Here is a 13566-nt window from a genome sequence, read left to right as displayed (position 1 = left end):
CTAACCGAGGCCTGTAGAGTCTGGGAAGAAGCTCTTGGTTTTTTTTGCAGTTTCTTTGAGTCTTGCACAATCAGTCTTGGGGTGAAATGGGTGGGGCATCCACTCCTAGGACTATTAGCATCTGTCTTGAATATTCTCGACTTGTAAATAATCTTCCTCACTGTTGAATGACAGGTTTGAAATTCTTTGGAAATGGCCTTATAACCCTTCCTAGATTGATGAACACTTGCTCTTGTAAGATCATTGCTGATGTCTATCCTCCTTGGCATTGACTTAACACACGCCTGAATGCTTCAGTTCATCAAACTGTCAAAACTTCTACTTTAATCGACGTGCTCACACTTGCTGATGATGCATTTTTATCCTTTTCTAAAGGATAAAATAAAATAAAAAATAAAAATAATAAAAATAATAAAATAAAAAGCATTAATAGGGTCAGTATTTGTTGAATAAATAATATGGCCTGATAAGTATAACCTTTAAGAGGGTTTGCTTTCTTTTTCACATACGTTTTTCCAGAAACTTGAAAGGCTGATCTATGAAATGCATTCAAGGAATTCTATGAATGTACAAAAAGCATGTTTTTTAAGCCCCCAGCCAATAAAAAATAGGGTGGAAGAAACTGTACAGTATGGAAACTGTCTTTCTTTTCTCCAGGGGCTTGTTCTTATCTCAGATTCAGTTCAGGGAGGTTTTCCCTTCTGTGTAACACCAAACACATGCTTAACTGGTTATAATGTCTTCTCTGACTAAATTCTTAAAAAGATTTTGTGCGGCACATGAGGGCACATTTCCAGATTGCTTTGCAAGTGTATCTGACGTGGACCACAGCGTGAGACGAGCTCCAAGTGACAGGAAACCAAGCATGGGACCACAGACATTACTCTATTATCTAGAGACTTCCATGTGTATGTATGTATGTATGCGGTTTATGTTTGACAGGAAGCCAAAACATTCCTCTGTATTATGACTTAAATTTCTCCTAAAAGATACCACACACACACACATGCGCACACACGCACGCACATATACATATACCACATAAAGTGAAGATGCAGCTCTCTTTTCTCGCACACAGGAAGTTCTGTTTTTGTCCCCCATTTCCTGTCTGTTGCACCTTGACCTCCATCACTCTCTCCCTTTCTTTCTCATGCGCTCACACACACACACACACACGTGGATCCTTCACCGTAATATGTTTTCATATTAACATTATGTGTGTAGGTTAGTCTTGTAAGCGTTAACTTTTTACATTTTATCACCTTTAAGAACCCAGAGGGATGTTTCATGTTTAATAATGCAAATCAAACTGCATATGCTCTTTTTAGTGAATATTTTTAGTGTGTGAGAAGCACCCCTAGATCATGAAAAACACATAACATATGACAGGCAAAAATTTGTGATCAGAAACATAAATAACTCTGTGTAGCCTATTTCAAGTCCACTATTTTTCTCTTTCCTGCAAATTGTGGACTTCTACGACTGGCTGATGGATGTGAACCAGAAATAGACATAAACAGGCAGGAAGAAGGAATCCAGTATTCCAAGAATGGCAAAAACATGCTGAAATGTGTTTGTCTCTGTTTTTGGTTCATTGTTTGTCTTTTTAGCAGGAAAGAACAGCGTATTCTGAGCTGATTCCCCTTGTTCTACTAAACATGGCGCATCTGTCAGCGGTGATGTATGAACATGCACCTGTGTTTGAGTACAGTGGATGCGCGTGATTGATGCCCATGTTTATCTGGTGGAGAAGTACGCATGAGGAAGCCGTACATCAGGATTCATTTCATCCACTCGAGCAAACCGGAAGAGCGTTGGGTGGGGGTGATGCTCTTTATCTCATATGTCACAGAGGATGGTGACGTGAGAATTGCAGCCTTAATGTGATCTCTACTAACCAACATCTAATGGTCTTTAAAAGAATTTGACTCATGAATACAAGAATAAAAAGTTTTAACTTAACTTTAAACGTTAAACTTTAAAAGTTAAAGTTAAGTTAAATACTGAGGACTAAATGCATCATGTACAGTATGCACATACAGTCTGAATACAACCAAAGTATATCAAATAAATATAAAGATGATACAATATTAAATAATGCAAAAGGATAACATAACATAACATAAAGACTACACCAGGTGCCACTCCTGTCAGCTAAGAACAGGAAACTGAGGCTACACAGGGACAACATAAGTCAGGAAAATATACACTGCTGTCTATCAATGGTTCAGGCCATTGGTAGCGCTGTAATGGTTTTATGTAATGATATTTTCATGGCTCAATTTGGGCCTAACTGTGCGGCAGAATACCTGTCTTCTGATGGCTGCTTCCAGCATCACATCATCTCAAGCTGGTTTCTTGAACATGACACCTTTGGGATGAGGTGGAACGGGAGATTTACATCATGGATGTGCAGCAAATCTGCAGCAACTGTGTGATGCTATCATGTCAGTATGTGAATAATTAAGACAGCTCTGAATGCAAAAGGAGGTCCAAACCAGTGCTGGTAAGGTGTACCTAATAAAATGGCCTGTGTTCTCCATGTTCATCTCTGAATGATCTCATTTTAAAACGCTACCTACGACTCTTGAGGTCAGAGGCCAAGTGCTCCTCGTTTCTGAAGGTTTGCATATCCTCTCACTCCTGATCTGAGCTGGCCTGGAAACAGGCATGTCCTGCCTGTATGACACATACTCATGGTAGCTGCTTCTTTTCATCTGCCAAGCATGAGATTCACCATGAGGACGCAACTTGTGGAAAGTTCACACTGCTATATCACACTGCTATATTCATCATCTCTTTGACCAGCCAATAGGAGTCACTATAGTGCTGTGACAGGGACATGATGTGTCACTGTTTCCACTGGCAAACAATGCTAATTTACAAACTGAAGTGTCTCAGGAAGCGTCGGTGCTGCTCAACAATGAGTCTGAGACTCTGTTGGAGGGAAGCACTCTCTAACACATCGGTCATTGTTTCCCATATGGTCAGATGGAGGCCTTGGAAGAGACCAAAACAGAAATCTTTCATCACCTTTCCCTGTAAGTGAACCAAACCAACAAATCACCCTTAGGGTTCAGCGCTTCGGGTTTTTCCTTCAATTCTTTGATAGGTCACCTTTCTATAAAAAGGACCGCACCAGGGATCTCCCACTGTATCTCTCCAACCCTTTTTAGTTGGCACATCCACTTGTGAGTCATGCAGTGTGAGTGTGGCAGAGGGTGTAGCAGTCACCGGGTCGGCCGAGTGGTGACACCCGGCTGCTAATTGCGTTCGGTGTCCATGGACACAAAGTGTGAGAAGCAAAGGACGACAGCAAAACAGAACACAGCCGTTCAACTTCGTTTTTGTTATTGCTGAGAGTATTTTATTTAAATTCATTTAATTAATACAGGAAATCTTGTCTTTAAGCCGTGTGTCTGTCAGGTAGTGAATTTAAAGTAGTGATCACAGAGTCAGACATATGTACTGCCTGCATTCAGTGCCTATCTCTAACATAAAGATAAGGATGCACCAAAGTCTCTGAATGGCTTTAAGCGAAGTATCAAAAATACAGACAATGCTCAACACTTTAAATGATTTGATGTCATGTTTGTCCGTCACATGACAGTTGGTGTGTGAGTGTTAGGCCATGTCCACATTTTCGTTTGAATACGCATCTTTTTCTCTCCGTTTTGGCCTTCTGTCCACACTGAGACGGCGTTTTCGGTCAAGTAAAACGCAGCGTTTTGAAAACGCTCTCCAAAGCGGATACATTTGAAACCGTGGTTTTCGCGTCGCAGTGTGGACAGCGAACCCAGAGCCTTTTCGAAAACGATGACACATTTTAGTCATGTGATACAGTCAATTGACCAATTAAACTAAGATAGTGGTGGGCATCACACAGCAGTTGTTTTGTTTGCTCTCAATTCTGACAGCCCTATTAAAGATTAATATCAGTCTGTACATGCTCCCGATAGCTTTTCTTCAAATTCTTTAATTCTCACTCGCTTTTGCAACTTTGTACTTTTGTGTTACTCGCAGCAACAACTCCACCTCATTATTAGTCCATTTAAAAAACTCAGTGCTTTTCCTCGACATTTTGCCACAACGTTTTAAAGAGAAAGTAAACAAACGACAGACAGAAATGAGGCAGGTCAAATCGTCTTGCGTTTCACGCATGCGCAGTACTGGAACGTAAGCGATTTCAGCCGTTTCAATGTGGACGTACAACCCTGTGAAAACGACTGAAAACACTAGTGTGGACGCGGAGCGTTTTCAGACGAAAACGCCGTTTTCAAATTTATCCGGGGTAGTGTGGACGCAGCCTCAGTGTTATATGCATGCATGTATGCATATATGACTCTATGTGTGTGAGTATGTGTAGAGTATAATCCCAAATCCTGGTGACCATTCCTTGAACTCCCCCCTGGCTTAAAACTGAAGCCAAGGACGGGGTGGACATCCTGTGAAAACAACCACACGCATGCCTTTTTTTCCCAAAAAATCTCTTCACGAACAAGTCTGACCTTTGACCTCAGAATCCTTTGGCCCTTGTGTTCCGGTGGACAAACAGCAGGGCTCCTCTGGTCTGTATGTTGAAGTGTCCTTGGGCACAGGTATCAGTTAGTTATCAGTTTCACATTCTTTTAACTTTCCCAGGATTTCCAGCCCCAAACAATTCCCTTCCAGGAAGTTTCTCTGTGAGAATCTTAGATAGAAATGGCAAGGTGCGACTAGAGTCTTCTTGATCTGACGCGAAGCAGGACAAACCATTTTTAGCTTTGACATTAATAATCATAATGCCTCTGGCGTCCAAATACGAGCTAAATATGATGGCAAGTATGTAATAAATTCATTGATGTGGCTAAATCTGTCTCTCTGTATGGAGATCTTGTTTCAGATGCGTGTCCACCCAAACTGTCTGTGGAAACAAAGGTTTGGTCAGAGTTACATAAGAGATGTCAGAATGAGGAATCCTCTGATATGATATCAGGGAACGTTATGTTTTTCAGAGACAGCAGGCACCAGACTGACTCAACTGCTGACAGCAGGTCTTATTTATTCAGGCGTGGACCGCAGCTAAACATCAGTATTGCAGTCACTTCTCACGTTCAGACAAGATTTAATGCATTGTGCCACAGTAATGTTTCAGTATTTCCACAAACTCAAACACATCATCTAAAGGCAGATATACACAGCTCCCTACAGATGTTTCTGATTCAGCTACTTTTACAGGCAGTTATTCTAATCATAACTTACTGTGTGAGAAGTCGCATTGGCCGACTGTTTTTACATGTTAAGTAATGCGATAAAAATAAAATTCTTGCCATCTTTAGACCCACGGAGGTGTCTCCTGGCACTGCTTAGGCCTAAATTTACCTCAGAGTCACTTCCCACCAGTCGTCCCCGCCGCTCCACTGTAGTTCTGATTTATCCTTTAATTGTCTCATGGTGGGTTTGATGTCTGAGTGTAAAGCAGAGTGGGATTTCTTTTTCTTCCTGTAGGCAGACTCGTTGTCGTGGAGCACCACTACGCTGAGGGAACGCCGTATCCTTTGATGAATGAGCATCCGTTATCTGAAGCGGTCAAAGATCACCGTGACGAGAGGAGAGGATGTGCAGAGAGGAGAGGGTGTATGCTGATTCTTAAATGTTTTCTTCCTTAACAGAGAGACAGGATGTGCACTGGGCAATCATACAGTAATTTGTAATAAAATTACAGCATGGTGGTGGTCAGGGCCCGGTGGTGCCAGTGTCCGGCAGCCTCGCCTCTGTCGGTGCGCCCCAGGGTGGCTGTGGCTACAATGTAGCTTGCCATCACCAGTGTATGAATGTGTGTGTGAATGGGTGGATGACTGGATGTGTAAAGCGCTTTGGACTAGTAAAGCTATACAAATACAGGCCATTTACCATTTATTTTGAATGACTGAACTTTTAGCAGACCAGTCACATTAAGTACTGACAGAAGCTCCATCGTACCTGTTAGATCTGCTTCTTCCAATTACAATAAAAATACAAATGTAGAAACAAAAATGTACAGTACTGTGCACACGTCTTGAGCCAGCCCTCATTAGATCCATGTAAGATTTTCTCTTCTTGACTGGGCTCATGTGTGTCATTCTTTCTATTTGTAAACACAATAGCTCACAAAAAATCTTGAGTTAATTCTTATAAAACTTTTGCAGAGGTGTAGAATGAGGTCATGTTAACAATCCATTAAATTTGGATTACATCCATTGAGGTCATTAAAACCAGCTTAATGACTTATTGGTTGTCATTGCTTATAACTTACATCGAAAGTACGGCGTAAAGATTTAAAATATCTAGATATATTACTTTGCACCTCTGACCTCTTCTTCAGGGTCAAATAAGTTCTCATTTTCATTAAATTTTCATTATTTTATTTTTCAAACTTTTATTTGTATTATATTATTGTATTGCATTACAGTAACAGGTTATAACTGTTTATAGACATAACAATTTGAATAAATGTACAACTTTTCTGAATACATTTATTTTCTGTTTAAAAAAACACTATTTTTTAAATTGTCATTGTTTGTTTTACTAAACAACTAAATGAATTCTACAAATATACTAGATCCACATAGAAAAATATATTGTACTAAAAATAATAACACTACGTCAAATTATGACAAGTATATTAAAATGAGTTTTAATAATGTAAATAACAGAACTTTTTTTTTTACTGCACTAAACATTTCTTAAAGTACCTTTTAAAATAGAAAAAAAATGAAATTATACAAAATACCCTTAAAAGTAAATACGGTCTTGTATTTATTTTTAAGATAAATACCATTGTTAGTCAGTAGTGCTAGTTTCAGTCATTGTGCCTTTTATAAGGTTGGGGAAACGTGGAGTCAGCTAACAGTGAAGAAGTCGGGTTAGTGCCAAAATGTTTCTCCCACTTAAAACACGACATCCAGATGAACATAATCAAATTTCAGGGATTTCCTTACCTGAGTGATAATTATTTATCAAGACTTGTTTCTTTATATTTTGCTACTACTAACAAATACAATGTAAAATTGGTTCTTTGATAAGTTATCTGTTATGTGCAGACACAACATCGGTTGATCCCTTCAGTTTGTTGCCGTTTTGACGTTTGAATGATTTACAGGTCAGTCTTTAGTTGGAGGGACTGGACTGGAAATGAGTGAAAAATTAGCCAATGTCCAAAGACAAACTTTGAAAGGCCTTCAGAAAACCTGAAGAACTGTTGCCCAAGAGCACTTGAGCAATAGAAAGTTTGGCTTCTTGGAAGAAAAGTATAAAGAAATGAGGGGTGGATCCGGACTTTTGGACAGCACTGTGAGCTGCGTAAAAATGTAAAAGAGCAAAGAAAAAACACCTCTCTACATATCCCCACTGCCACCTAATGGTCAGCAACACATCTTATTTTTAAGATAGGCGTTTATATATTTAATTCAATCCAGTTTTATTTATATAACGTCAAATCACAACAGCAGTTGCCTGAAGCCAAGTTGTAATGTGAGGTAAAAACCCCAACAATGAAACTACACATTCATCTGTTTTTTTTTTGTTGTTTTTTTTTAATTACATTTTTTAATACAGATAATTTTTTTTAATCAATCGCTTTCGTTTGGATAAAAAAATAAATTCATGTTCCAGTTTGGAACAAAATTAATTCATGTTCCAGGAAGCCAAAGGAGTCCTGGATTGTTTTTAAGTCCTGGTGTGTCGCTGGTGTTTGACTGTGTCGGTGTATAATACAGCAATGTAGTGGTAAAAACTGAATTTGGTGTGTGTCGTTTGGTGGTTTGCTTCTCTGAAAATAATTTGTATCTCAGGCCAACTGAGAACCCACAGATAATTCAGAGCAGGATGTTTGACATCGGTGTCAAAATTTTGAAATATGGCGACTCAGCACCTTACTCATGTTGTGATTTCCTGCATCTGTCCCTGTGTTTGTCATTTACTATATTCTTCTTTCTCAGCAGAAAACCACTGGCTTTGCTTCACTCTGCTTTTACCCATTTAGCATCTTTTTTCATGTCTGGGTTGTAATCAGTCATTCCTCTTCTTTTCCTATAAGTATCCATGCATTATTCTTTGCGACGCTTCCATTAAACCTCTTCTTTTCTTTGTTTATCCCCTAGAGAGTGGATTCATCTTGCAAGACTGACACCTTTTTTCAGTTTTAAAATAAAAGCAATCTAGCACTCTATCAAAATTCATAAAATCTATTTGTTTATAGTACCATCATGTTCATGAAATATGGTAGTTTTTAGGTAATCTAGCTGAAATTTCAATGCTAGATACAGAAAAAAGGTGACTTTTGCAAACATCAGAATAAGACACAACCTGAGTTTGCTTTAAATTTATCATACAGAACTTAAAAGATGCCTAACGAGGTAATACGTTAATGGCGTTACGTTACATCATGTCACACACTTTAACTTTGAATCGGCTAAATCACTTAAATCTGTTCTCAGGTGAACTTTGAACATGGGGACTTTTCCTGTCACCAAATCATAGGGGAAAACTCCGAGGTTAAGATAGCACAACCTGTGGTGTTCATTACCTGTGGTGCTGGCAAGTCCCGCCTCTTCAATCCAATCTGCAAGCGGGCTTTCTGCTTCAGACTTTCCGTTAAAACCTCGCTGGTCTCGAATATCATGTCATGTCATGTCTTGTGCAGGTTTTCAGTTCTTTCCTGAGGAACAAAACCTTTCTGCACCGTCACCAAAAAAATAGAAACTAGACTTTGAACCGTTCCTGAGTCATCAAAGACTGAAATTAAAAGTCTGAAATGTTTATGACTGTATTTCGTCTACAACAACAGGACATCATCTAAAGCCATTTTATATTTATGTCTTATGTTTTTACTGGTCACAAGCTTTATATGTACATCTACAACAAACCCTCTTGAGGCCTTCTAACTTTGATCCAGTGACTAGATACATGACAGTAAAATTTCCCCCATGGTGGTTACAAATAAGTGAAATTCTATTGTCGAAGCAGATGTGTTACTCTACTGGGTTTCACACATGCACATGTATGCATTTATATTAAAATGCACTCTTGCCTGTTTCAAACCACAGGTTTCAGTTCGAGCTAGTGTAGGGTGCAGTTCTGCTGAAGTCAGCCTCATGGGGGGTTTTCTTTTTTCTTTTTTTAAAATTTGTTTCCATCCCCAACTCATTAAAATTATAATAAATATATTCAGATTTTCCCTCTCGATATTTTATCTTTATCTATACATACTGAAAGAAACAAAGTATCTAAACATATTGTACAAATACAAACCCCAAACCACATTTTTATTGTGCAAACAGCTCAGACACACCGATAACATCAGCATGTGATCACCAAATATTGAGATAAAAATCAAACAATTAGTAATATGACTTGGCAGAGATGTGATTTGCTGATGCTGGCCTGATATTAAAATTTCCTTCACACATTAAAACCACCTCCATTATGATCTTGTCTCGTGTGTCATAGCAGCTGTTTGATATTGACCTACTTTGGAGTTTCGGTGGCTATTTATTGCCTAAACTGTGCTGCTATCTCAGTAGAGAGCAGTGGACTTCCTGTGGTTTAAAGGTTAGTAAAGTGGGGACCAGGAACTACAACATATGTATCCCATCGTTTCCTGTTATCTCTGAAAAACCTTTAAAACACATTAACAACTTCTAAGAACAGGATACGAGTACAAAATCCGGAACATTTTAGAATCACAAACCCATTCTTGTGCATACCTTTCAATCCCACAGCACTCATCTCCACCCTAACAGTGTTTATATCCGATGCTGCTTTATAATAATGTCACACTATTAAGTATTAGTAAGATATTAGTAAGGTGTTAGTAAGTGCTTAATTACTTCTCCTTAGTGTGCCAGTTATGAATACAGATATGTTTATCCATTTGTAAGGGTTACACCATGTACAGCTATCACTATTACTACATCACTGCTAGTAATAATCACAATCTTAGTCATAATCATAGTCATAATAATATATCTATATTTATAAATCGCATGAGAAAGTGGAGTAATGCTTTATAAATGATGAATTAACCACTTACTAATACTGTAGTAATGCTCAATAGTGTGGCATTATTATAAAGTGCTGCCGGTGTTTGGATTTCAAAGCAAGAGTTTGCATTAGCATCAGTTTAGTCATAAATGCTGTGAATAAGCCAGAAAAAGGCTTTCTAATAGATGTAACTACGGTCAGAAAATCTACAAAGCCGCTGGCAGACAGGTTGTGGTTGCAAAACCTGATTTTTTTTTTTTCGTTTGAAAGAGAGCCACTCTTAAAAAATACACTATAAATTTGATCAGGCCGGGAAACAACTTATTTAAGACATTTTTCCTGACACATTTATACCCAAATATGTGTAATTTTATCTTATTTTATTTTAACTCATCTTATCTTATCTTGTAACAATGAGACAAGCTTAAAACCGCAATGCATCTGCAGAATGCACAATTATGCATATGCTCAAGTACAGATACGCTCACACATACAGCAACATTAGGTGACTCAGGTGGAGAAGTTGTGTTTTCAATTTCAGAGAAACAGGTTTCAACCACAGCATCATTTGCCCTCCTCCCCCGATTCTTCTTTCCCCTGCTGACCACATAACCGCACTTTGTTTGCATGTTGCATGAGTTGCAACTCATATATTTTTGTAATGGAACTTGTTCTGCTACCTTGTACATGTTCTGCACAGAGACGCATGCACGTATGTGCACACGCGTACACATGCATATGATATCAGCTTAATAAAAGGGAGAGGGGCTGTGTGAAAGAAGACAGACACCGAGCTGTGCAGGTGAGCAAGCAGACTGAAGAGAAAAACAGAGACAAGCAGGACAACAACACCAAAGAAGAAGATGATGATGATGAAGAACCCCGTCATTCTGATGGCCTGCATCGTTCTTTTGTCGTCTCTCGTTACGTCTGACAGTAAGATGACTGCATGCTCCTTATTTTTCTCGTAAAGGGCAAATTGCTCCTCCTTTTCTGTCTTTCAAAAGTCAAAATTTGGTCATTTGAACTTTTTTTTAATTAAGCGTGATCGTGTTTGCTGAAAGGCCAAAAAAGGAACCGATTTAAAAAAGAAGTCTTAGATGAACAAAAGCTAAAATGAAAGACATTGTTATTCTTAAAAATACAGACAAACTGAACTGAGGCCTCTTAACACAACATTACTGCAACAATCATAGTCCTGTGATTTTGAAAAGTTCACAGACACACAAAACAGCCAACTGTAAAAACAATTTTACGGTGATATAGTGACATAATTTTCCACTTGGATTTCTTTTAATAGTTCTTTATATCTCTATAATGTTTTCAGGCACATTCGGTCCGGAAAAATGCTGTTTTCAGTTCCTCCACAAACGTTTTCCAGCCAACAGAGTGACGAGCTTCGAATACACAGACAAACGGTGTGCAATGGAAGGCGTGCTGTAAGTGACTCCAGAGTTCAAAATAAGCAGACTAGTATATATCTAGTATGCTTACAGATATATTTAAAAAAAATATATACAAGTTGTCAGTATCATTAATTTTTTGTCTCTGTTTTAGCTTAAAGACGGTGGGTGATAAACAACTCTGTGCTGATCCAACCATGCAGTGGGTAAAGAAAATCATTGAATCCATCCAGTCGAAGAATGCCACCACCCCAAGATCAGCATAACCGAGTGTGAAATGAACATTTTAATAACAGTATAACCAAGCAGATCTCTTGGTGTATGAATCTATTTTCAAACCATCAAATCTTCAGATTGATTTTCTTTTATTTGTCTGTGTATAAGCTATTGTACAGCAAAACATATACTGAAAATGCAAAATAAAAAAATAAAAAAATAAAATGAAATGTATTCTAAAGCTTGTTTTTGTTTGCTTTCATTGTGAAATCCGAACTTTGATCTAAAAGAATGAAATCCTGCATTCGCTGGGTTAATACACACTGCATTGCCTCCAGTAAAAGTGAAGCATCAAAGTGTGATGTGGTTTCTGGTTGATGAAGCCACAGGAAATTTTAAAAAGGAAAAGAAAAGAAAAAAGAACCACAAAGAATAAAACTAAATGCACACAGTAAAAAAAAGTCAATTACATTACTTCGGAATTATTATTGTCATTGCTATTTTTACAAACTTTCTTTTAACCCTTTCTTTTAATCTTGTAATAAGATATTATTTCTGGCTGTGATGTATCTCTGTGGCCAGCAGATGTCGCTCTATTCTCTATTTTATTTCTTTGGCAAGGCTAAAAACCTTTCATAACCGCTGCTGAATTTCTCCTTCTCTAAATGAACTGTGGCAAACAACGAATTGTTTAATCTCATCTGGGTTATGAGGATTGCATCAGCTACAAGCTTCTGCAGAGGTTTCTATCGTTAAATAACACTGAAATGAAAGACGATTCAATAAGAAGACATTTTAAAAAAAACAATAACAACAACAACACTGGGCAGCTACAAACTAAAGCAAAACGGTCTTACTTTTCTGTCAAATCTCTGTAATTTTTCAAAACAAGATGACCTGAAATTCTCCCTTTGCCCCAGAATGACGCCTCAGATGACATCAGCGCAGTGACATCACCGGCCAGATTTTCCTTAAATAGTTTCAGACCCAGATTTTTATTTCCATGCCCTAATGTTTCTTCACGAGTGCGCGCAGCCTTCTGAGCGTACGATCTGATTGCTCCATAAAAGCTCACAACGCGTGCCTTATTGACGCCACAGGTGACCCGTCAGGAGAGATGGCGTGATTAGATTTTGAAGGACCTTGCTGAATAATTTTACATATTAATAAGGGAAAAACAGAAGGGACGCGGGCCAGCTCGAGTGCTCCTTCTTTGCAATTGCGATGATGGTTTTCAAAACACCAAACTAATGAATCGGCAGCACAAGAGCTCAGCGTATTAGGGGATAAATGGCTGAACAGCTTTGTTAATCAGTGCTATATTTAAACCACGCCTCACATGGCTTTTGTCATGGTAATAAAATCCTCATTCAAGGGGCCAAGGAGGGAGTTATGGAGATGCCCTGTCAAATTTGCATGAAGCAGGTCTGTCAGCTTGACCTACCTGTAGAAAGTAGGGCAAGAAGTAGACAGCCTCAAGTTCTGCAATCACCAGTGGTGAATTTTACACAAGTGAAATTAGAGTTAAAGTACCAGACATCAGGAAAATGCAAAGTTACAGCACAGAAAAATGGCTGATATTTATCAGCATGGCGCACTTTAATTATTTACCTGCTCGCTATCCCAAACTGCAAATCTATAACCTCCAATTGCAGAAAACCTCGGAGGCTCTCTAAAGTTTTAATGAAAACCCTGAAAAGGATAAGCGGCAGAGAATGAATGAATGAATGAATGAATGGATGGATAATAATTATAATCATATTGTTATAAACTGAGAAAGTGGTTTATTTTGTACCTTGATGGCAACAACACATGTCAAAAAGTTGGGCCTGGGTCATGTCTGTGCAGCATCCCCTTATTTCCACAACAACCTGTAACATCAGTGAACTGATGCTGTGGTCTGGGGAAGGCCTCAGAGGGGACTGGCAGGTGGATCCCCACGTAC

General features: G+C 38.6%; 1 protein-coding gene across 1 annotated transcript; it reads left to right on the top strand.

The window, feature by feature from the left end:
- The first annotated feature begins 10456 nt into the window (after positions 1 to 10456).
- On the top strand, positions 10457 to 11851 carry LOC113006601 (C-C motif chemokine 3-like). The gene is made up of 3 exons (XM_026142667.1): positions 10457 to 10938; positions 11330 to 11441; positions 11560 to 11851. Exons 1-3 carry the CDS (start codon positions 10866 to 10868, stop codon positions 11669 to 11671), a joined length of 297 nt encoding a protein of 98 aa, XP_025998452.1. The 5' UTR covers positions 10457 to 10865; the 3' UTR covers positions 11672 to 11851.
- The last annotated feature ends 1715 nt before the right edge of the window (positions 11852 to 13566 follow it).

Source organism: Astatotilapia calliptera, chromosome 15 (assembly GCF_900246225.1).
Source record: "Astatotilapia calliptera chromosome 15, fAstCal1.2, whole genome shotgun sequence".
NCBI lineage: Eukaryota > Metazoa > Chordata > Actinopteri > Cichliformes > Cichlidae > Astatotilapia > Astatotilapia calliptera.
This window is presented reverse-complemented; position numbering and strand designations above follow the sequence as displayed.

Bases quoted from the DNA above. Each gene is read 5' to 3' on its own strand.
- LOC113006601 (XM_026142667.1), top strand. From the start codon at position 10,866: ATGATGATGATGAAGAACCCCGTCATTCTGATGGCCTGCATCGTTCTT. The intron at 10,939-11,329 runs GTAAGATGACTG...TAATGTTTTCAG, and splicing joins GTCTCTCGTTACGTCTGACA to GCACATTCGGTCCGGAAAAA. The intron at 11,442-11,559 runs GTAAGTGACTCC...TCTCTGTTTTAG, and splicing joins TGTGCAATGGAAGGCGTGCT to CTTAAAGACGGTGGGTGATA.